We start from the raw sequence: 25,596 nt of genomic DNA, 5'->3' as shown, positions 1-25,596 counted from the left end.
TTGTCTTTCTTTCCTCGTTTCCCCATGAATCTCGGTCTGAAAGCCTTTCTACGGTAGGTCATGTTCACACAAGATTTCCTGAAAGATCCCATTAATTGCACAGTATATACAGCAGTTGTATGATTGATTCTCAAACATTCCCATTAAAAGGATTACTAGGAACCTACAGGTATTTGACTTCAACTAGTGGCTAAATGTTAAAATGCAATAGAGGTTTGCTGCATAGTAATCATTTCTATGCAATCTGGTCGTGTATACTAACTACAAACAATGCACATGCTTGAAAGCTACAGCTGGTAATTGTGACTTATTGTATAGTGCTGGACTGCTCTCAAACATCTATAAGACAGTTTGATTTTGTATATTGTGTTAGTGCAACATAGAGTATAAAGAAGTTAACACGCTTTCTCTTACTTTTAGTATGCTCAGATTCTCAATGTCTGGTATAAGAAAATATAAGGTCAAATGTTAAATAATGTATAGATATAAAGGTATATATTATAATTGTTACTATTATATTTGCTTTATTCCCTAGAATAAACTTCATTCAAATGTTCTGCGTTATTTCACTCGTTTTCATTTTCAATTAGCTCCAAGCTGCTGCCACGGGAAGAGGAGCTCTTAGTGGTATTTTGCAGTCAACCCTGGTTTATTGCTGGAGTATAGAGTGCTGGAAATAGCATTCCTCAGGTGGTCAATAGGAGATGTGAAATGATCTTCCTTTAATAAAGATGCGTTGATATTGGTAATGTCTGCATAGGTCCAAAACCCAGGGTTGGTGGCTATGTTCCACACAGGTGTACTTGTCAGATGGGAGTACAGACAGTAAAGCGCATCAGCTGTGGCAGTCATAGCTTCATGATCTGAGGAAATACAACATATCAAGATGACTTGAGGATGAGTGCAATCAAATCAAAATTATAAATGTCTATGGCCAGCAGGGCCAGTGCAAAGGTATTCAGCACCCTAGGTGAAACTTTTTTTAAATTAAATGATAGCCCTATTCTCTCTCACCCCCCTCCTCACCCTCCTTCTCTCACCATCCTCCTTCTCTTCTTCCTTTCGCTCCCCCTTCTCTTTCTCTCTCCTCCTCCTTCTCCCCTTCATCTCTCACCCCCTCTCCCCTTCTTCTCTCACCCCCTCTTATCCTCTTCCTTTCTCACCCCCTCCTCTTTCTCTCACTCCCTCCTTCTCATCTTCTCACCCTCCTCCTCTTCTTCTGTCATCCCCCTTCTCCTCTTCTTCTCTCGTTCCCTTCCTCCTCTTCCTCTTTCACCCTCTCTTTCTCCTCTTCCTCTTTCACCCCCCTTCTTCTCCCTTTCCTCTATCAACCCCCTCCATCACCTCTTCCTCTCTCATCCCCCCCTTCTCCTCTTCCTCTCTCATCCCCTTCTCCTCTTCCTCTATATCCCCCTAATTCTCCTCTTCTTCTCTACCCCACTTCCTTCTCTTCTTCCTCTCATCAGGAGGAGGACGTCAGGTGGCGGAGAGAGAAGGGAATTGTGAATGGCAGGAGCAGAGCAGCAAGACGGCGGGTGGCAGCGGCAGCAGGAGAAGAGGACTGAGGACCATGTGAGCGGAGCAGTGCGGCACAGGAGGACACCTGGGGATAAGCTGTGCTATAGCAGCAACAAACACCGGAAGTCAGTAAAGACTTCCAGGTAGGACTGCTGGGAAGCGTTCCTCCCCAGCCATGCACCTATGCCACTTTGCTCCGCTCACATGGTCCTTAGTCCTCTTCACCTGCCGTCTTCCACCTCTGCTGCCCTGTCCGCTCCTGCCATCCTCCTCTCCCTCTGCTGCCCGATGCCCTCCTCCCTCTTCTTCTCCCACTGCCACCCGCCGTTCTATTCCTCTGCTGCCACCACCCCCCAAAATATGCCGCCCTAGGCAACCACCTAAATCGTTTAATGGTAGCACTGGCCCTGTTGGCCAGGAATAAAGGCACTTACACTTGCACTTAAAGTGATTCTAGCAGCAGCGTTTAAGATCGATTATAGAGTAAACTGGTGAGAGGCAGGTAAGCCAGACAGTAGAAGGTTACAATAGTCAAGATCGGACTCAATAGCTTGTTTTTATTTTCTTAATTAAGAATTCACCATTAATTGATATTATTATCAATTAACCCAACCAAAATGATTTACAGGTTATCCTATTAGGGTAATGTGATCGAGCAATTTATCATAGGCTAGCTTTAGAATTTGTATTCCTGATACATATATGCAGCCCAATTAGTCTTGACTTCCACTTTTCTGTAGGTTTACGTGGTTCAGTTCCCTTGGCAATCCACATGCCACAAGCATAGGAAGCCAATACATAAACCACAAGCTAACACACAACCCCCAAAATCAAAGTTGCTGAGCTGCAGCAAATAGCATTCTTTAATGCAGTGAAAAAATAAGTCTGAAAACATACATCTGTAGCATAATAATTATTGAAATACAGGCACTGGGGTGGCAGTTAGAGAATGATCATTTGGAGCCACCTGTAAATGAAAAATATTTTTGGTGCAATTGGAATCACCAGTATGAAACTGTAAGAGGAGCTGGTAAGAAGTAAAGGAGTCATTGCTCTTAGGTAGTGGGCTATTGCTAATTTTTATTATATAGTACTGTACTGGTAATCTCTCAAATTAGAGGTGGAGGACCAAACGCTGTATTCCCTACCACTTACTTGGTAGTATATAGCTGGAATCCTCCATACCCATCCTTCGGACTTGGGACTCCAGAAATACTCTGAAATCAATGCCTGCTGCCAGTGAAGGGAAGAAGAAAAACCTGCCTGGAATTTTTGCTGTCGCATGGGGCTCCTCATTGGCAAATCCCAGATTATACAGAATGTTCTCTGCATTTTCCTGACACATCTCCAGGATTTCTGAGACACTGCGTAAGAGAAAGGGAGGGTATGAAAAAAGGAAGCGGAGTGGCGTGGCAGGTTGAGATTGGTACAGTACTTTATCTTGACAACTCTTAATTTCCTTATTCTAGGACCTAATGGATCAAAGATAGAAGGGGGGGTGGGGGTTGACAATAACACCACAACACAGCTTGAAGATGGCATTTGGGGGTTATTGTGCTTCTCCCTGCTGCTCAGACTGCTCCTAAATCCATAAACTGCTGCTCTTGAACTCTCCAAAAATTCTGCAACTCAACCATGGGCTCCTTATGTTAGTCAAGACATTACCTCCTGTGCCCGAATCTCAAATGGCAGATGAACAAGTGTATACCACACACTTCCCTCCACTATTGTTTTCATAGAAATGTCCCCAAAAAGGCAAAGTGGGACATATCTACTGCATACATTGTGATGGTTTACCAATGAGTGGTACAAATACATTTAAACTAATAACTGTACTCCCCCGGTCAAGACAGATATGAGTAGCTCTATTTAATGCTTACAGCAAAACTGAACCAGGAGTAAATAATCTGTGAGTGCTCTGGGTGTGCCGAGGGAAGAAACTACTCAATTTATAAAGGAGAGCTCAGTGGGAAAATAGGACACAGATAGTGAAAACATGGAGTTGTCCACTAAAGGGCTCAACATCAACAAATTTCAAAGAAATTGAGGGAAAACAAGGGGCAGTGCATCCAGAAAATGCCGTAACATTTTTTTTACAAAACCTAAGAATGGAACCAACCTAAGCCTGGAAAAATAATCTATACGATCACCAAACAAACTAGTTTTCTTGCAGATTTAAATGGATACTGCAAGAGCTGTCCACAATCCCCCCACTCTGGAGCATGAGACTTTTGCCTCCCACATGCGTGATGTTTTGCATGAGACCCTTTCTCAACTCTGGAGCAGGTGATCCATGCCTGAAGTGGGATGAGGGAAGATTCTGTCAGGATCTATAACGTGAGGGTTAGGGGTCTTTGACATTGGGGGCAGGTTTTGGACTGTCTCTCAGTCTCCCAGAACCATCAGATTTACTTCGTGCTCCATGAGACTGTGAGAGACATTCCCAGTGTGTGAGACTCACGAAAATTGCGTGAGACTTGACAGGTCTGTACTATACTACAATTCAACAATAATCTACTATAAACACTGTTTTGCCCACCCGCCACATCTTGCAGTACCCATTTTATCTTTGTTCTGTAATTTGTTAAAATAAATATTTATTAGCCACATACTGTACATACCTTGAACTGGTCTTATTAGTGGAGTTAGATGTCATACTGTTACTCAGGTGCAAGTTCTCAGGTCGTGGATGAGCCAACATCATTCTGTGTGAGCAATACATTTTTCTAAATTAAGTATCATTATACTTTCACTTCCACTCCCTCATATCACTTTAAATACATTGCTACAATATGCAGCTATGAAATCTATTGTGGCCAAGGGTATGAGGTAATAGGGAAAAGATATTTAGAATGTGGGAAGAAAGAAAAGGTCAATCTGGAGCAGTATTCCAATAATCAGTATGCTTAATTATTTCTGCTTAATAAGTCAGTTTGTGATCACTTATTTTTCTCTGACTATTAACTTTTTTTACACTGGAGCATTACCTGATGCAAAACTGCAATGTGGCATAAGTACTGTATAAGCAGAAAGAGCAAGAGGTAGAAATATGCATTGTAACATGATTAAGAGATAAATGAAAATTAAAGTGGATTGAATGGAATCATGCTTACCTCCCTCTGCTCTTACAGTTATCAGATAATAATGTTGCTAGAGGGAAAAGAAGAGAACCCATCAAATCAGACCTAACTTCTGTGCCAATGATCTACTGAGTTTGTCAGTTCCTGTAATAGGAGCATCTATAGCCTATTAATGCTATCTACAGGTATTTCATTGCAGAAGGATACAGAAACATGGAAACAAAAGTAATCTTTAGTCTCCAAAGATAATTGAAAGATATAGAGTAGAGTAAATACTACAAGTTCAAGGGCCAGTACTAAGCAGTGCTACTCCATAAGATAACCTCTTGACCAATTTACTTGAATGGGGCTGTAAGTCTTCCACCATGGATTGTGTTTTATGGATTAGCACCCCATAAAAAATATGGCCCCAAATGTTTATTATGCAGCCCAGTATCTTGTCTCCAACAAGGGTAAGCCATTGACAAGTCTGAGAAGACTACAGGAGAGCGCATCCATCTGCCGGAGCAAGACAATCATTTCTACTTCCAGTCTTGGGAGGTGTACACAGTACGGAAAGCATCGAGGCTGCATTTATATATATATCTTGCTAATCCGTCTCCCGGATTTTTTCGCATTTTCCCCCCAAAATCCATTTCACAGTGTAAAATCCACAAATGGATTTTGTTGGTTTTAATCCGCGCAAATTCATCAAAAAGCGCCGTTGGATATAATCCATTGACGGATTTGTAGAATCCAATCTGCGGATTCAGCAACTCGGTGGCGGATTCTTAAAAATCTGCCCACGGATTGCGGAATCCATGTATTGACGTGTATTTGTAGTAATCATTAAAAAAAATCAGCAAAACGCTTATCGTTCTTTTTGAGAATGATCTGCTGAAATCCGCGGACCAAAGGAACCAGCTGATCCGCTGCGGATTCAAATTCGCCCCCAAAATGTGCCCATCTCTAAGAACTAATACTGTAGCTCTCATGAGCCTTTGAAAAAAAAAAAAAAACATTAAAAGTACTTCCAGCCACAATATCCAGTGGTGAATTGTTCAATAAGTAAAATAGTTTTTCAAATTGTTTTTTGTTTATAGAAATTGTGTGCCTTCCCTATGCTCTTTTCCATGCACAAAAAAAAAAGATATTTTCAACCTCTCCTAGCAACGTATTTCTAATTAGGGTAACATTACTTCAATGTTATTTGTATTGCTCTTTGCTGCTTTCATTAGGAAAGTACATCTTGTACTGTATAGGTGGTTCATCAGATATTCTCAGAATGGAATAAGCCCGTGCATGTATCCCTCTCAGGGTATGGAAAGTCAATATGCATTATACAATCGCTATAATGGATTTTAACATACATTTATTTTTTTGCCTCTTACCTTCAGCTCCCAGAGTCAAATCATCATCAACGCTGTTTCCTTTACTGCAGGACCCTGGAGAGAGAAGCGGGTAGCCATCTGCATAACATACTCACTTGTTAACCCAATTAATACTTCACGGGTTAGAAATGTACCACATTAGTGTGCCCTGTATTATCTTATGTTGATTAAAGGTCAAATTTACTATGCTAACATAATATGTGGCCAGGGTCCGCTTGGTCCCCATTTAACCCCTTACCTCCAAGTCTGGAAGCAGAGGCTGGGGAGAGTGAGGGGAGGTGGTCCGTTGTGGGTGCTGGGAGTGTGTGGGGGTGCGGCTGTTGATGAAGAGGCGAGCGAGTCGCCGGAGGTTCCCGGCGGCACCAGTTACAGGGCGCCACCATATTGGTTATGAGCGTGCATGCACAGTACAGGTTGCACATGCGCGGATAGATCCCCTGTGCGGCGGCATGCGCAGTGAGGGATAGGAGTGGCGGCCATGTTAGGCAAAGCCCCACAGGGGAACTACATTTCCCAGCAGTCCCTGGGGCTGCTAGATCAGGTGCTACACAGCAGCCAATAGGGCTGCGAGGAATCCCTGCAACTAAGTTGATACTTTTGGCACGCTTGCAGCCACGAGAGTTGGAGCTGGGAGCAGGATAGAGTAGGTTGTTTGCAGGGCATCTGTGACCCCTGCACTAGGCCAGAGACCCCCCGTATGTCCCAGTTGGCCCAGACTCCCCGTGTTAGCTTGTGGCTGCTGCAGGGAGCCTCCATGGATAGGGACCTTGCCCTGTAGCCCAACCATGATGGAAAACACCAGGACGCGGCTGCAACCTGGCCCCTTGGTGGTCTGGGACTGGATCACCCCAACGAGACAGAGAGACTTTCTTCATGGTGGAACCATCCACGCGGGATACCACCCCACATAGAGGCGGAAGCTGCGCTGACATAGCTGGATCAGTGGATCCGCATTATCTTCCGGCCATACCCGGGTGTAGGAGCACCTGGGCAGATACTCAAAGTGCACCAACTATGACACCTTCATTTCTTGTGGACAGCATTGTCACACACATTTGGGTGGGTTGCTGCTTGTGGACACCGGGTGGTTTGGTGCCCACGGCCCTCAGTACTTTTGGGGAATAACCCATCCGGTGGGAACTTTGGTTGGAGGACACTGTGGGGTTACGGCCCTGCGAGGCCTAGTTGGTGGGGACGTGGTACTACTGCTTGTTGTTCTTCTTATGCATACAGTAAACTGTTATTATTACTATCAGTGTGTGTATCATTGCATGGGGTCCTGTAACGGGGTTATCCAACGTAGTAGGATCCCGTACAGGTGGAGGCACTGTCACCAGATGGATCAGGCACACCCCAGGCTCCCAGCAGCAGAAGCTCAGGCCTCATGTGAGCCACAGGTAACACACGACATACACCATAGCCACCATATCTCCCAGGGGGGGGGGGCGAGTGTGTTACAAATACAATATGGCGGGTGGTAACACAGGAAATATAATGTAGCCTATATCAAATGAAATATGTATATAAAGCAGTTTCTTGATTGTTTATTGACAAAATGGGCCCTAAGGATACAATTGTGACACCTCCTAACCTTATTTCTCATTATGCGTATTTAACATTAGTACAAAACACTAATGTTTAATGCAATATGACACTTATTTGTTTCCATGAGCAGAACTGAGCAGAACTTCATGGGCAGAACTGAGATGGTATCTAGGAGATTATTTTAAAATGAGATGAAAGTGAAAAACAGCATCATGGAGAGCTTTCTACAGAGAACTAGCACCTGACTTTAATTCTCTTGGCTATGGTAATGCACTGCTATGGGGACTTGCATACGGAAGTGAGTGAGATACATGCCTTGGTGAACAATTTTGAATCAACTGGAAACAGCTAGGCACTTGCCTGAGTCGGCTGCCTCCTTTCTAATGCCCTCCTGCTCCTTTGGCATCCCAGCATCAAATGACGCCGCGGACGTCATGAACGTGATTTCGCACCGCGGTCTGTTGCCATGGAAACGCGACATAATTTGCCGCTGGGATTCCAAAGAGCAGGAGTGCGACAGAAAGGAGGCCGCTGACTCAGACAAGTATATTCCCATTATGTCCAATAGGCCCGCGAGTGAAGCAAAAGAAAATGGGGGGGTGGGAGAGGACAATTTTTGCCACCCCAAAATTTTGCCACCCTGGGTCCGGGCCTAATGGGAAATCTGACACTAACTGGAAAGGAAGTAAGTGGGAGATAAAAACAGCTATAAGCATATTGCAGTATTTTAAACTGGATGTGAGGGAATGGATAAGACTAATTTGATTCTGTGTGAGGAAGGGCAATATTGTGGAGGTTGAAGCAGAAGGCTTTGTAAAACGCTAGAGGGGTCTATGGGGCATATAGTATGTATCAAGGCAAAAGTGGAGCAATTGTGATGCAAATTAACTGCATCATACAGGTCAACCCCGTTATAGCGCGATCCGCTACAACGCAGAACGCAATAACGTGGTGTGAGCATGGCTCCCGTTTTAATTTTTTTCACAAACTTGCAGAATTTGCCGAGAGGAATGTCCGGCTTCCTATACACACACACACCCTGCCAGAACAACATTTACAGCAATTGTGGCCTTACTGTGTTCAGTAAAATGCTATAGCATTACAAAGAAAGGAAAGCTTTACTGCAGAAAGAATACAAAAGATGAGTTCAATGGGCATACTAATGAACACCATTATTTAAAATTGACAGCAAGACTTCATAAAAAATAACCACATTTAGTTAATAAGGATTTTAACATTATACAGTCCCAGCCCTGCATAGATATACACACACAGTAAGACCCTGCTATCCCTGCATCCCTCCCTCCTTCCCCAGAGTCAGGGCCTCCCAGGGGACAAGCAGCTCTTACCCGGGTGAGCGGCCGCTGCAATGTCTACTTCGGGGAACCCCGGTCTCACTCTTGGCTCCGATAGGACTCGGGACCTCAGCACAGAATGAGGGAGGGATTGACACACAGAGAATGGAGGAGAGAGAGAGACACACACAGAATAGGGGAGAGAGAGACAGAATGGGGGGCGAGTGAGAGACAGAATGGTGGGGAGTGAGAGACACAGAGATTGGGGGAGAGAGAGACACAAAGAATGGGGGAGAGAGAGACACAGAGAATGGGGGAGAGAGATGCAGAGAATGTGGGAGAGAGACACAGAAAATGAGGGAGAGAGAGACACACACAGAGAATGGGAGAGAGACACAGAGAATGGGGGAGAGAGAGAATCACAAAGAATGGGGGAGAGAGAGACACACAGAGAATGGGGGAGAGAGAGACACACACAGAGAATGGGAGAGAGAGAGAGACACAGAGAATGGGGAAGAGAGACACAGAGAATGGGGGAGAGAGAGAGACACAGAATGGGGAAGAGAGAAAGAGAAAAACAGAGAATAGAGGAGAGAGAGGCACAGAATGGGGGGGAGAGAGACACACAAAGAATGTGGGGGAGGAGAGAATGATGGGGGGGGGGGAGAAAGAATTGAGTGTGTGTGAGAGAGGGGGGGCCAGGAGTAGGGGCGCAGTTGGTGATGTAATTTGTTTTCTAAATATTTTTTTTAATGTGTCCCGGTTTTTACTTTTGTAAATCTGGTCACCCTAGATAAGAGGGTTACATCTTTATCTTTTCAATGGCACGCATTTGGATGGGGGATATTTTTCTTAGGGGGGAAGGTAGAAAAATGATACATTTTCAGGTCATCTCACTCAAGCAGCGCCTCTGCTTAACCCCTACACTTTGAAATTACCTCTGGTAGCAATGGGGTTAATGAAAAGAAACCTCCCTGAATTGTATGTTGGAAAAGAGGGAGACTGAGTTGAGATTAACATTATCTGAAGAAATTGTCAGTTACGGGAAGCATGGAGGATTTAAAAAATGTTTTAAATCATTATACAGATTTAGGAAGACTCACTGCTCTCAGGGCCGCGGTCGAACAAGCAAAAGTCTGCAGCATAGAGGACAGTGCCTGTCGCAATCAAGCTGTGGGTGGAGCCCAGACGCATTATTTCTTCAATGCCACAACCACCGTGGTCGTAGCAGCGAAGACGTTAAGTCTGGCTACATCTGTATGTAACGGGTATTCCCTGTGAATACTGACGCTACTGCCGTGCTGTGTAACCTGCGTGGCTCTCAGGAACCTAAGTCTCCGCTGCGGAGCCTGGGGAACATGCATATATTACGATCTCGTGGTGCAACGCCTCCACCTGGGTTGGGATCCCAACGGAGTGGGAAAAGGCCCTCCAGGAAACAATCACATTGAGCAAACAGTGGCAGAACAGAACTGGCTTTACTGCATATACAATGGTTAACAACAATCAACAGGTGTCCCTCCCTTGAGGGGACACTGAATACTGCGTCTGGCAAAACACTTCCACTTACACCGGGTGATCCCACCCTGTGTCCATAACCCCACACAATCTGTCCGCACCCTTGAGGGAGAAAACATATGTGACTGCGCAGTCACTAGTCCCGTAACAATAATAAGCAATATCGTTGGTGCACTTGCTGACCAGAGTTACCTGCCGAGCACTCCAGTGCTCGGGCCTGCAACGGAACTTCACAAAGGATCGGCGAACAGAAGAACACCGAAACCACCATCCGGGGCGATCCCACCCGGAAGGCCTCTGCAACGGCAGCGGAGGTATAGGCCCAAACCTCTGGATGGACGCGCAGCGTCGGCTGTGTCTCTTATGGACTCTGTATAGTAAGGGGCAATGTCCCTGACTGAGGCCAGTCCCTACAATACTCAGCTGTAGTGACTTAGGGCTATCTGGGGCCTAAGGGGCTGCTGGCCTAGTGCAGAGAGTCGCTGACTCCTGCACCCTACCTTCTTCCCTTAGCTGCTCCCGGCGCCGACTGACTAACGTGCTCAGAGCCCGCGAAATGTATTAATCCCTCTGTGCAGGGAGATACTCCAGCCCTATTGGCTCCCTGGCATCACGTGGGGTGCGCAGAGGCTCATGGGACTTGTAGTCCCTTCCTAGAGCCTTCCCTGATAGGCTAGGGTTCGCGCACGCTCCTTTCTGCGCATGCGCAACTCTGCCGAGCAATGATGGCGGCGCCCTGCAGTTCGAGCCGCCGTGACCTTAACAACGCGACAACGGCCTTAGCAATGGCCCGCACGCGTTCCCGGCAACCGGCTGTATTCCTGTGATGGCGCGCTGCTCGCTACCATGCCCCCACACCTCTCTGCGAACGGCAGTAAGTACAAGGGGGGGAACCTGGCTACATCTATATCTCACCTTCAAGCTACGGTAATCATTTTTGAAAACCTCTAGATAGCAGAATGCCTGCACAAATCACTGAATTATCCAACTGACCGACCATTTCATTCCATGCCCATTTAGATAATGAATTGTCTTTTGTTTCATGAAAAGTGAAAGCCTAAGGGAAACTTAAAATGAATTACCGTTAATTAAGTTTGTTTTATATAGAAAGGGTGTAGGATCGTGTTGGAAGCCTTATAAAGCATTTCTTCTTACAATTACATTTTCATTGTTCTGCTGAAGACTAGATCCCAAAAAAACTTTCGATGAATACTAAAAATTGACAGAATATTTGCCATACAATAGTAAATATAGTCCATATTACATGTCAGAGGTTAATAGTACTATTTTCTTCATACTGCTCCACCGTAAAGAAAGAAAATAAGAGAACACCCGCTCAGCCATATAATTCCTGAGTCAAACCGGGGTGCAAAAGGAGTAGGGTAAGCAGAAAACTTTTAGTCGTTGTGTATACTGACAATGTAATATTTATTTACACTGTGTTTATTTACACAGGAGAGTGCGTTGTAAAGGGGTTCTGGGGGAGTGTTGTGTCTTCTGCAGCACCCCCCAATTTTCTTTCTCTAGTGCTCCACCGTAACAACATCATTTCTTGTGTCATCAACTACATAGATGTGTATATATTTTAGTTAACCATTGCAATGTACTCTAGAAATAACCTGTGTGCTTTGGGCCTGTTTTCTCTTGGTTTCTGTTCTCTTATATCACACAGCACATGGAGGCGTAGAAGCCACAATTATGTGCAAAACCACTTCTATGATCTTAAGTACCTCGATGGTGCGGATAGCACAAGTTGGGAACCCCAGTCATACTGTACAAGTGTGATCCCAGAACTAATTTATAATCAATTAGTTGGGCCCTAAAATTAAAATAGACAGATTTTGACACATCACTTTTTTTTTGCTAAACAATGAGGCATCCTTATATTTTCCAAAGTAAATTGTCATAAAAGCCCCAGTTTTACAGGCCGGAGTCTTCAGTAAACAACCTTGATGACTAACCTCAGTATAACTACTTTTATTGTCCCTTTAAATTAATTATAACACACAAATTTACTATGTTTTGGCACTGGGTGAGGACAGAGCATTTTCACAGTTTTACTCTTTCAAATATGGCGATACCCCTGCATGAGAGAGTGCAATGTCAATGCTAATGAGGAGAGCAATGTCAATAAAAGGTGTATCCACGTAAAATAAAGTGCAATTAGAAGTTTGTTTGACACTTTGCTCCATTTTCTGCTTATATTTCCATCAAATGTATCAAAGTGTTTCTTACATTTGACGCCCAAATTGTTAGGCACAAAGTTTACGCCACCTCAGACCTCGCAGATTGTTTTAATGCAAATACAAGATATAAAATTGACGCAGGGGATGCAGAATTTGCTACATTTCATAATCTGTGTATCATGTTGTGACTGTAGGGGGTAGCAGGATTCATAATAAAGGTGAAGCCCGACTGGTTACCCCTGAAAACCGTGGGTCCCTGGCAGCTACGTAGCAACATAAGCCAGGGACAATGTAATGTTGAATGCACTATAAAAGTCAAAGCATGCCCTATTTTTCTGTTTTACCTGTTACCCTTGTCCCAGACATATAAGACTTCCTGAGTGTAAGTTTTAAGTGGGATGTTTGGATGGAAATGCAGTTATTTTGTTTGCAGGAGTTCCGGGGACAAAGTTACCGGTAGTCCTCTAATTCTCCCTGGGTGCGGGCATAATTTGGGTGTACGCGGGGTGAATTACACGGGGGGCTCCACAGTGTCCCGAAGTCTCCCGGTTTTCGAGCCCATACATTCCAGACCCATTTCCCTCACAGGTACAAGAGTTCCCAAGACATATTCTTTATTAAAGTATGTTTTATTGTGTTTGGTGTATTTTGTATAAATGTCTATATAGCCAGCCCGGGCATCCACACAGGTGCCGGGATGTCTGGATAGACATTGGTGTTCAAAGGAAAGAGGATGTCCAGAGGTGACAAAACTGGTTGGTGAGAGGGGAAGGGCGATTTGCCAGGTCCGTAGTACAAAGTCACCCTGTGGTGACACCGTTTGCGACTGCCAGAACTGGTGGAACCTGCCCAGTGGGTGGCAATGAGTTAGCTGGGGGAAGATGCAGCTTGTAGGCACGTTTCCAATTGGCTAATTCATATTTCCTGCTCCCCCGGCTTTTGGAGCCAGCTTGGCACGCCTCTTCCGCTGACGTCAGCCAAGAGACGAGCCCCCTTTTCTATTGGCTAGTGGGATGGAATTCCCATGCTCTGATTGGTCGCTCCTCCTACTTCCATGCTGAACATAGAACATGTAAGGAGATGGGCGAGGCAGAGAACCAGACCATCTTGTGGCTTGAATCAGTGATGCAAGGGCGGGGTTTTCAAAGTTGTTCTGTTATGAATAGCAGAGCAGCCGGTTTAATTTCTGTAGTTAGGATAGCCTGCCTAGCAGAGACTAAGTTAGACGCCAGGTCCAAGTTCTCATTTTAGAACGTAGCGGTCGCGGCTAAGGTTTTTAGCCAAAAAGAGGACCAGGAAGCCGGGAGGGATTTCCCGGACAGGGTAAACCTTCCGAAGCAGACGCCCTGCACCTATTTAAGGCTAGTATTCACCCCCAGACTCCCAGTAAATGTGTATTTCAACTGTATTTTGTATTTCATTTGTGTGTACGTGGGTTTACCCGAATAAACCTCATTCTATTCCACTACCTTGTTTTGCCTCGTCAATTGATCCCAGAAGGTATACAAGGTGTTAAAAGTTCTGATCTCCTAATATCCCTCCCACAATCACAAGTCGATGCAAATGGTGCAAAGCCTGGATTAAAGACCATGATACATTGATATAAAGAGGCGCACGGTTAAAATGACACATTTTGCATCCATTTTGCCCCAAATTTGTAATGCTACCTCACCCCAAATTTGTCTGTAAAGTCTTGTAAAATGAAAGTTTCAAATAAAACGTAGAAAAGAATGTGAATGCAAAATATGTCCGAGGAGTTCACTTTAGAAACAATATTACTCACAACAATATGGCAGTAACCATGATTTACAAGGATTAGGCACTGTGTCAATTTCAGGTGCCCATACATTTGTAAGCAGATATACTGTTCTGCTGGTGCTCTGTGTAGGGGATGATGGGTTATCCCAGGCACTAGGAGGTAGTCTCATATTGCAGAATCAATGTAGGAGTCTCCAGTGTTGCACCTCATCACTCCAACAATACACCAACCTTTGTAGGAATCTGCTGTCAGTGAGGTACAATAGAACCAAGCCAAGGCACTGCAGACTGACTTGATCCCTATTTTATCTTAAGATATTTGATTATTTTTATTACGAGTGGGCACTTTCACTGTGTTCTAGATTTGTTACTCAGAAAATATATGTTTGGACTCAATGAGTTTTGCATTTAAATTTATAAAGAATTCTGGGGGAAAAATAAAAAATAATTAGGATTTTTTTAACCCACTTTTGACATTTGAAATGTAAAATGTTTTTTTTTTTAAAGTATCTGAGAATGAGCCTTTTTTTGGTTTTGGCTTGTGTTTTGCTCAACTCAGACATCTGAATAAACACTGAAATTCGCAAAGTTTGGATTTCAAACCTACAAATCTGTCCATCATAGTTATTACTAGTATCGTTATTTCTATTATTACCTTTGATGTGAGGCCGCAACATGTCCTCGGAGGATATATCCTCAATGGATGACCTGTGAGATGGAGAACATAAAATGCTTGCGTTACCAGGTGCCTTGTTTAGCGTTTTAAAAGACTGTTCTGAGTCTCTGGTGACAACAGATATTTTCTCTGACTTCCCCAAAACACTTTATTCTGAGAATGACTACAACTTACTGTAGATAACAGAACCTCCTACTCAGATCACAAAACCCTCAACCCCCCTATACAATATAACCCCAACATCCCCCCTCCAAGAATAGTACTGTTGACAACTACATCATGCCAATCATCAGTTTAAGCTTTGAAACAGTAGCAGATAAACTCCTATAACGTTAGTAATTTATATTGTATAGAGTTGTCCGAATGTCTTAAATTTTGAGTTTTTGATGGAACAAAAAACCCTGGAAACTTCACATTACTACAATAGTGTGTGTTTGACTATTTTCACTGTTGTATTTTAGAGGCCACTCCATGTGCCCTTTATTTATTATGAGTCTGGCCATAGCCCTTCCCCGTTCTCCACACTCTACCTTTCTTCCTCCATCAATGCATAACTCTCCATCAGTTGTGGAACAGCCTTGGTAGAAAAATATGCCCTACTATGTATTTTCCAGGGAAGCTTAGTGTAATTTAGTGGCTGCCTAAACCCCTTCCCCTTTACAAAGTTAAAGGACAGCGTGTCAACTGCAAGCATTTTGACATTTGGTATAAATGCCCTATTGTTAGAGCGATGGTACTTGTGCACCTTCAAAAGGCTCACAAACCGTTGGTTGGTATATTGGATTAGACACAATTGCTTCATGTGTTTGTCTACTGCAGTGGTTTCCAAACTTTCTTTTGGTTAAGCAACCCTATAATTGTAGTGTGAAATTTTGAGGAACTACAACCCTCTTTAACAGTCCGTCTGAGTTCAAATGCATTGTAAATTCTTCTGTATTTGGTTCAATTTTCATACAGTATGCTCTGAAAATGGCAGGGAACCCTTTAGGGATGCCCAGGGAAACCAAGGGTTGACAAACACTGGTCTATTGACAGAGCATCACCTCCCCATCATCATCATGACTACTATTACTGCATAGACTAAGATATGTGTTGCAATACTCCAAAAAGATGCACAACTTGCAACATTTTGCATCAATATATGATGGTGCCAGCTATGCTCCAATACTCCTCCACTTGCTCCAGTGAGTGCTGGATATAGGAGAGGTCCGGGAAAGAGATAGCCAGTGCAATATTATAATGATGTTTATTAAAAATTGTGCTTAGAACTGGTTCAGGTTTCCTTTCACTGTATCTCAGATAAATCTGCCAGGTCTTAACGTGGTGTTAACTTCTGCTTCTAAGAGATTTACACTAACTGTAATAATAACTTTTATTTCATATAGCGCTTTTCTCCCAATGGGACTCAAAGTGCTTCACAATTACAATATAGTGCGTGGCAAGCAGAATTGTATGTAGGATTACAGACACAGTCTCTGCCCAGATGAGTTTACAATCTATTATTTTGGTGCCTGAGGCACAGGGAGATAAAGTGACTTGCCCAAGGTCACAGTGGGCTGACACCAGGAATTGAACCAGGTTCTCAAATTCAAACTCAGTGTCATTGTTTACAGAGTCAGTGTCTCCACTGACTGAACTTCTTCTTGTAAGAAACAAGGTTAACAAGCTTCTTATATATATGCTTCTGGTGTAAACAATATTGTTTTGCTCAATTTTTAGGATCAACATTTTTTTTTGCTTCTAGTGTTTTCCTGGTAGGTTGCACACACATATATAATCTAGAATTTGACATATAATATGAAACATTTATTGATATATTTTCTCCTTAAATCGCTCTGACAGTATACACAGGGCTGCACAATGCATTTTAAAGGTACAATCTTGTTTGGTGTTTGAGGCAGAGGGAGGTTGAGTGACTTGCCTAAGTGCGAACCGACACTGGGATTTGAACCTGGTTTACAGCGTCTAAAAGCAGTGAATCATTACCCCTAAGCTACTCCTTCAGCCCATTTGGCTGTTGTGATCACTTCTGTAAAACTAAATGAACTGCCCATTGTTCCATTATAGGAAATACACATTTTACTAATCTCTGTCATGAAAGCAATAGTACTGGCAATCACGCCTCTATCATTTTTCCATTGGAAATATATATAGTGCTATGATTACATGCATCAAGAATGTACTGCAAAGGTCTCCGAGGCCTGCAGCTGGGAATTCAAATAGTAGCATATATCATTATCACTATGTAATTGCCTTTTTACATGCTTCAACCATTCACTGATCCCAAACACAAAATCCTATTATCTAAATAATGGAGTTTTGTTGTGTGTGTGTGTATTTTGATTGGATATTTCTTTTATGTTTAATGGATTATTTTTTCATTCTGTATTGGTTGTTTTTTATATCACATTTTGTACTGATAAAGATCTAAGAAGGGAGTGAAATACAGAGACAATAAAACATGTATTGATATTTGCAACATATTGTATAGATACTAGGGGCCCTATTTACTGTGCCGTGCTATGACATCTTCATAACACCCCTTAATAAATATGGCCCTTTATGGCAAATTAATGTGAATGAGTTGTATGGCATCTTACAGCATAGAAGGTGTCTTATAATTATAACTTTATTTCATGTAGCGCTTTTCTCATATAACGCATTTCTCCCAATGGGACTCAAAGCACTTCATAATTACAGTATAGTGTGCGGTACACAGCACATAGGATTGTTACACCATCCCTGCCCAGATGGGTTTACAATCTTTGTTTTTGGTGACTGAGGCACAGGGAGATAAAGTGATTTGCCCAAGGTCAAAAGGAGCTAACACCAGGATTTGAACCAGGTTCGCCTTCTTCACATTCGGTGTCAGTCAGGCCCTACATGTTGAATGTCTTCTGTTTCCCTTTCTGCATTGTTGCTTAGTAGAGTCTGGACTCTAAGGGCCACTTTGGACAATATTGAACAAGACCTTGTGGCCCAGATAAATTTAGCTCTGTTAGGCTATTTAACGTTAACTTAAAATTACATTTGGTTAATCATAACGCCTGTCCACTAATGCAAATAACCTAATGCTAACCCAATGCAACTCCTCAAATATAGTATTGGTTATTTTTATTCCGGCCATTAGGGCTAGTCATATGCAAAAGAGGCATTCCCCCTAACATTACATAACTACTAAAGGCCGTTCATGGTAACGCAGGGAAATACTGTTAGGTTTTATTAATAATAATAATAATAATAATAATAGCATGTTCTTATTTAACTCATACTAGGAAAGAAAGGATTTCCTTATGGCTGCACTCAGGAAAACACCCTGTAGTAATAAAATATACACTTTATTGAATATAATAAAATAAATGGGTCCTGAAAAAACGGCGAAAAAGAACTAGTATATAAAACAATTAAAAATGGAGGTAGGTGTGTGCTGATAGTAGATGCCAATAATATCTCATATATCACTTGGTAACGTCTTGAATATTCAACTTAATTGAAGGTTTATGTGTGGTTCCAAGTGGAAATGAACAAGGAGGGGTGCAGGCTGTTTATATTGTCTCAAAGGTTCATATATCAGTGCCTGCTGCCTATTGAAGTACAGAGACACTGCACCACCCACAGTGTAAATCAAGCAGAGGAAGATATAGCTACAGGAGTATCCACTTGAGTTGAGTATTTAGATAATGTCTCAACCCACTGTAGTTAAGGAACAAACTCCCTATAATGAACAAATGCCCCCGATGATGCAGATTTGGTGAAACGTATGTCTGATACGTCAGATGTCACTTCCGTGTGATGTCGGCTCATCGGAGAGGGGTGTGCGTTGGCCGGTAAGAGCACTTAGGGAGACTGTGTCCGTGGGCAGCACAGTGCTCTGACATAGTAGGATATATTAGGGCGCTTGCAAATACTTGATTTCACTCACAAGACAGAGAGTATCAGAATATCTAAGATAGCTAGATCCAGTATTAGTGTATTTAAAGCTATACAATTGGTCAATAGACTAGCCTATATATCTGGTACTTAGAGGCAGTTATATATAAAGAGAAAGAGTGGCTCAATGAGTAAAGACACTGACTGGCACTGAGTTTGAAGCAGGGGACCCTGGTTCAATGACTGGTGTCAGCTCCTTGTGACAAAGCAAGTCACTTTATCTCCCTGTGCCTCAGGCACCAAAAACATAGATTGTAAGCTCTATGGGGCAGGGACTGTGCCTGCAAAATGTCTCTGTGTAGCGCTACGTAAAACTAGAAGCGCTATACAAGAACAAACTATTATTTATATTATTATATAGAGGGAAAGCTCTCTTCTAATAATAACTAGTGCAACTTTGAAATTTATTATGTATACTCACCCTATACAATTATAGGGAGTTTGTTCTTTAACTACAGTGGTTTGAGACATTAAGGGCCCTATGCAGAGAGCAGCGCTATAGTAAATATTGCCATTTTTTTGAGAAATTTGCGTTGAAAACAGCAAAAAATGGCGGGTTACGAAAAACGCGCCATTTTTTTTTTTTATTTGTAAATCTTGCCGCGCGGCTGGCGAGAACCTATATTTCTTCAGTCTTTTAAACCGCCGTATGCAGAAAGGCACGATCGCCATCTAGTGGCTGTTCGCGCCATTAAAATGGAGAGAAATTGTACAATTTGCTCCGCCAAAAAAAGTTGGCAGGAAGCTTGAGCTCACCGGCGTGAGGGAAAAAACGCGTTTTTTTTCAAACATGTTTCACCAGCGCGCATCTCGCCGGTTGAAACTCTCCATAATCACACATGATTTTACATGCAGTTTTCGGGCCTTTCTGCATATGGAGATAAAATCACGCCATTACAGGTACAATTTATTAACATCTCCAATTTATTTTAGCGCTGCTCTCTGCATAGGGCCCTAAGTATCTAAATACTCACCTCAAGTGGATACTCCTGTAGCTATATCTTCCTATGCTTTATTTACACTGTGGGTGATGCAGTGTCTGCACTTCAATAGGCAGCAGACACTGATATACTGTATGAACCTTTGAGACTATATAAACAGCCAGCTTCACCCCAACCTTAGGGGAAATTCAAGACATTACCAAGTGATATATGAGATATTATTGGCATCTACTATCAGCACACACCTACCTCAATTTTTAATTGTTTTTTTTTATACTATTTCTTTTTCGCTGCCTTTTCAGGGCCAATTTACTGTATTTTATTATATTAAATAACGTGTATATTTTATTACTACAGGGTGTCAACCTGAGTGCAGCCATAAGGAAATCCTTTCTTTCCTAGTATTACTCAATTCTATTCCCTGCTAGGACCACCCTCCCCCCTCCTTTGTGGTCCTGATAAATTCACAATTATATACATGTCCTCTTGATGTGGAGCATGGTTTTCTTAAACCCTTGGGGGGTGTCCCCCTTATTATTTCTCATACATAAAGGAGGAATTAGCTCCCTCCAGACCCTGAAAAATGCATTAGAACAACATTTTAATGCTTCAAACATTCATCTTCATCCTTTATTTTTCAAGTAAATAAGGGGGCTTCACAATAATTTACAGTCAGTTTGAGAACAACTACAAATTAAATAAAATAATTTTTTTTACACAACAGTCAGATTGGATAATGCAGAGTTATAATAATACATGGTTGCATTAAATGAACACAGGTAATACACATTCAGTTTGGTGTATTAAATTCGATATTTAATGGACAGTCAGAGATCTGATTAAGGGCATAAGTAACATTTACAGACAGGATTACAGTGGTGTTAGAAGAGGTAGGATAGACATTCAATGTGTTAGAGGAAGCCCTGCCTCAGGGAGCTTACAATGTACAGACCCGGGTAAGAAGACATTGGGTACAGGGTGATAAGAGGGTTGGTGAGTTTCAGAAGCATCAGAGCAGCTGTATGTGGATAATCGAAATACATCTGAAATAACTCACATTCGAGTTTAAACCAAGAGGCACATGCAGGAGGGGCTGGTTGGGGTTATTACACCTGTTCTGGTGTTAACCTCCATTGACTTAAATGGGATTTAACGCCAGAATGGGTATGATAACCTGTATTTACATTTAATCAATGTTCCTCCAAATTTCTATCTATTGTGCAGTAACTACCACTGACCCATAACGCGTGACTAGCTATTTATTTTATTTTGGAAGATATATTACTTTAAACATATCTCACATCTTAAATACAATAAATATATTGACCTAGCACTCTTAATAATGGTTATAAGCCAGTAGGATGAAACAGTGTAATGCGGATTTCGCTTTCTGCTGCTTTTAGGCTGGGGGTGGTACTCCTCGTCAGCGTATGACATCACGACATCGGAGCCACAATGTCACATGATGCCACATTGTCATGGCAATGTACATCACGCGGCATGTGATGCCGCATTGTCATGACGACGCAACGCTACAGGAGAGGGCCTGTTACGGAAAAGGTGAGACGCACACACACTCACATAAACAAATTGCCGCTCTAGGCTTTAGCCTACTCAGCCTACTAGGAAATCGGCCACTGGTAATGACCCACTGGCCCCTTTAGTACAACAGGAGCCTGGTAGAAGAGACATTACAGTTACCTGCTGTACAGTATATCCGAACCCTGCAGCTAAACACATTCCTGGTCATAAACATAATAGGAAAAATAGAGATGCTTTAAATATGATTTTTCTTTTCTTTTATACATTTACTGTAGTACTGATTTCTTGCACTTGATTTTAAACTAGAGGACTTTGATACACAACCCCCTATTGGGATGCTTATTTGTTGTATGTGTTTCTAGGTGCTTCCTCATGCATGACGGACAGGAAGCGACATTAACATGTATGTGGGCAGTAGGGGAAGCGGGTTACTATATTTAGAAATGTTCACTTTTTTTGTGTGTGTAGTTAATGACTTCCTCTAGGGTTAAGACAATTCCTAATCTTCTTAGCATTACTTCACCTCTTCTCATGCAGTGCATATTAATACTGTATGCCCTTATACATTTCTATAAAGTAGCCACCAATAAACAGACATCTGTTTCCCTGATGTTGTGTGCTGCCTGTCTGCCTTACCCCTGTCACTCACACTAATAGCCACATCCCCACAGTGTTGTTGAACTGTAGAGATTTATGGGGCACAGTGGGACTCAGCAGGTGTAGTTTAGTTAGGCTTTTACATGTCCTCTCTCTAAATGGATGAAGCTGAACGTACAGTACAGTATACAGTATTGACTTTAATTGCAGTATGTTCTTTCTGAGTGGGGTCACCAATCGCGAAACACTGCTGTAGCCACTCATAGATCTTCATGGGATAAATGCAGCAGTACCCCCCAAGGTATCCTATGAATACTAAATATATAAGCCTTTAACTTAATTCCTTTCTAAATGTTTTCATTATTAATTTCTGTGCATTCGTCTAGTCCAGTGTTTTTCAACCGTGGTTCCTAGGGAGCCTTGGGTTTCCCAAGCAGCCCTTAAGGCTTCCCTGCATTTTTCAGATCATTTGAAAATTGTACCAAACACAGAAGAATTTACAATGCATCTGATCTCAGAGGCGCTTTTAGTGAGGATTGGGATTCCTTATAATGTATCTGATCTCAGATGCGCTATTAGAGAGGGTTGGGGTTCCTTACAATGCATCTGATCTCAGACGTGATATAAAAGAGGGATGAGGTTCCTTACAATACATCAGATCTCAGACGTACTATTAGAGAGGGTTGGGATTCTTTACAATGCATCTGATTTCAAACTCGCTATTAGAGGGGGTTAGGGCTCCATACAATGCATCTGATCTCAGATGGGCTATTAAGGAGGGTTGGGGTTCTGCAGAATTTCCCAATTTAATTATAGGGTTCCTTAACCACAAAAATAAAGGTTGAGAAAAAACATCCAAATGCACTTTCTATTTTGTCATCAGATTTTACTGTTATTCTATTATGTGATCTTTTTTGCTGTGCTTTATAAATCTTATAAATCTTCTGTACTGTATGTCTCATACACATCATATGGTTACAAATAGCCCTGTTCGTAGACACTGATTGAAACAAGTGTCACATGAGACATTACTGTTAGCTATTACACATTACAGAGGGGCATTAGAGTCATTAAACATTGCAGGCCTAGCAAAGGCAGGTTGCACAATCCCTATCTGCTGTTTCCTGTCCTGAGTACTAATAGTTAGGATCCTGCTAACCAGCTATTGGGAGTTGGAGAATCGTGAGGTGGTTCAATTAAATGTTGTCTTTCACAGATGCTCGGTAAGTACAGTTATCAGTATGCCTTAATTTGTCCAGTGTCTACTGTATGTAGGCAGCACTGCTATCTTAACTCCTTCTTTGCTTATCCATACTCACCTGCAGTCTTGAAGCCAGTCCTGGATCTTTTTAGTGGAATGTCCTTCTAAAAACAGAGATTTTTCATAATTAAATGTATAGAGTTCAACTGGTGTCAGGCTCTGTATCTACAGTATGTCACATGCCAGTAGGCATCAAACCCCCTTATACTTAATTTTAGAGGTTACAGATTCTGCATGCCCTGCTTCCTCCACTTAAGCCATCCACTTCTCTCAAAGTCCTTGAGACTAAGTATCCCGCTTACCTCAACTATTTAGTCCCCTCAGAGTCCTAAAAGTCAGATGCTCCGTATGTAAGCCCTTATCTATACAGTCATCCAGAATGTTGACAGTCCTAAAGGTGATAGACTCCTTACCACTTCATTCATTAACTGGCCATTCAGATTTAAAAACAGCAGGTTATGTATCTCTGCTCTAATTCCTTTACCTAACCACCACCGGAAAGTGACAAACGCTGTATCCTTGCTTTAAGCATATGAATTGAGCATATTTTACACTCACCTTCGAAAAATACATCATCCACATCATAAGTGAATTCTGGGATGGACATTATGGCAGCAACCATATCATCCTCATCGACTGTGTTGTGCCAGTGTCGCGTTCGTTGTGTCCATGCCAAGCGCCTCTCCGATGAGGTGGGGCATTCCACAGATGGGCATTTCATGTGTAGTATGGATGATGACCAGCAAGAACCGCTGCAAAATACGAGTTCAAAATCATTGAACATTAACCAAGGTGCGGATGAGTGTATTACTGTTGTGAATGTACATGGATAGCCCTGTACAAATAAATATATACATACATGCAAAGAAGTACAGTATTTTAATAAAATAATATACTTTTGGGGGAGATGACAAGAGACTCCTTTTCCCCTGTTTTGTTCAGTTCATGCCAAACCGATCCTTTCATTCCCCCGTCTGTAGTTTCAATGTTCCCTGTCTATTTGGGGGTGACTATTTCCTGTTCATCAGGTGGTATCTGCCACTTCTCTTGAATCTCAAAATTTTATTTTTATATAGTCTGCTTCTTCCTGGCTAATGTTATCTCCCATCTTGCATGTACAGTAAACAGTACCTGCTTTGATGTTTTCAGCTTTCGCTCAGTCTTGAAGCACTCTCATCTCTCTCCAATCAGTCCTACCTTGGTATTATCTGATCTCAGTGGCATCTACAATGTAACCATGTATTGTTATAACTCTGTGCCCAGGACATACTTGAAAACGAGAGGTAACTCACTTCTTGGTAAACCATTTTGGTAATTAAATAAATAAATAAATCTACCTCTCTTCTAAATGATGCCCTCTATTGCCTGATCATCCTTCTTCTAACGGTGGTACATTGCACTGTGGTCTATGTCCTTTCTATCTTCTCCCTCCTGTAAGCAGTACATACTGTATACAGTATCTTCTCTCTCTATAATGTCACTAGAGTTTCCTCTTCCAGTTCTCATAATAAACAGAAACAGTAGTGGCTTCCTTTCACCTATAACGCAGTAGACTTCTTTTTTCTAGCGCCTTTTCGTCTCCTCTCAGTTGTTCTCCCGCCTCCTCTGTCCTCCACACAGTAATTGTAATCTCTCCTCTAAAATTTGCTTCTCCCTTTTTCAACAAATAAAACCTTAAAGCAAAGAGGTTTAAAGTTGCACACATAATTCACCTACCAAACGTCTCCACTCAGCTCTTCACAGACCGTTTCTACTGCTTGAATGGCATTAACAAACTCATGCAGTGAGATCAGCAGGCACAGGAAGCATCTGACAGATACGTGAAATTATCATGTTATAGCATGTAGCCTTCAGTACTACCACAGTTGCATCATTTCTTGTGCCACCACCACACTTCCTATATTGTTATCACTTGCGGTTAAACCGACTGTTATGACCTGTTGACAAATGTTTATATATAGAGTACGTGGGAATCAAGTGTCTTTTCACATTAATACATTAACATAATTAATAAGCCGTGTCGCGTGTCTGAGCTGTGCGTTTGGGGCTTTTTTTTAAAAGCAATTTGATTCCGGCTCTGCAACTGTGCGTGGTATAGAAAATTTGTATGGAAATACAGTATGTCACACAAATTTTTTTTTAATCTGCTTGTGTTCATTAAGCCAGTGGTGCGCAAAATGAGGGGCGCCCCCCCAGCGGGGGCGGGCTGGCTACAGAGGTCCCTCTCTCTCCCCTAAGACACTTAAATTAAATGCCGGGGGGACCTCGTGAGACCTCTGCAGCTTCTTTTACCTGATCTTCGGTGAAGCATTGCCATGGTAACCGGCGTCAAATAACGCCGTGACATCATTTGACGCCGGAGCCGAGGGAGCACAAGGC

The 25,596-nt window shown here is 42.4% G+C and overlaps 1 protein-coding gene across 3 annotated transcripts; it reads right to left on the bottom strand.

The window, feature by feature from the left end:
* Positions 1-504: 504 nt before the first annotated feature.
* TESPA1 (thymocyte expressed, positive selection associated 1) lies at positions 505-25,061 on the bottom strand. Of its 3 annotated transcripts, none has more exons than XM_075591706.1 (9): positions 24,934-25,061; positions 23,776-23,969; positions 23,276-23,321; positions 14,926-14,978; positions 5,969-6,022; positions 4,632-4,668; positions 4,140-4,223; positions 2,674-2,882; positions 505-863 (listed from the first exon to the last, which is right to left on the bottom strand). In XM_075591706.1, exons 2-9 carry the CDS (start codon positions 23,936-23,938, stop codon positions 622-624), a joined length of 888 nt encoding a protein of 295 aa, XP_075447821.1. In that variant the 5' UTR covers positions 23,939-23,969; positions 24,934-25,061; the 3' UTR covers positions 505-621. The 3 variants fall into 3 exon arrangements, with proteins under 3 accessions (XP_075447821.1, XP_075447823.1, XP_075447822.1); XM_075591708.1 differs by having other exon boundaries at positions 2,782-2,882; XM_075591707.1 differs by having other exon boundaries at positions 23,276-23,318.
* Between the last annotated feature and the right edge of the window lie 535 nt (positions 25,062-25,596).

This window comes from Ascaphus truei, chromosome 3, assembly GCF_040206685.1.
Source record: "Ascaphus truei isolate aAscTru1 chromosome 3, aAscTru1.hap1, whole genome shotgun sequence".
NCBI lineage: Eukaryota > Metazoa > Chordata > Amphibia > Anura > Ascaphidae > Ascaphus > Ascaphus truei.
The sequence above is the reverse complement of the archived record's forward strand: the minus strand, read 5'-3'. Positions and strand labels throughout refer to the sequence as shown.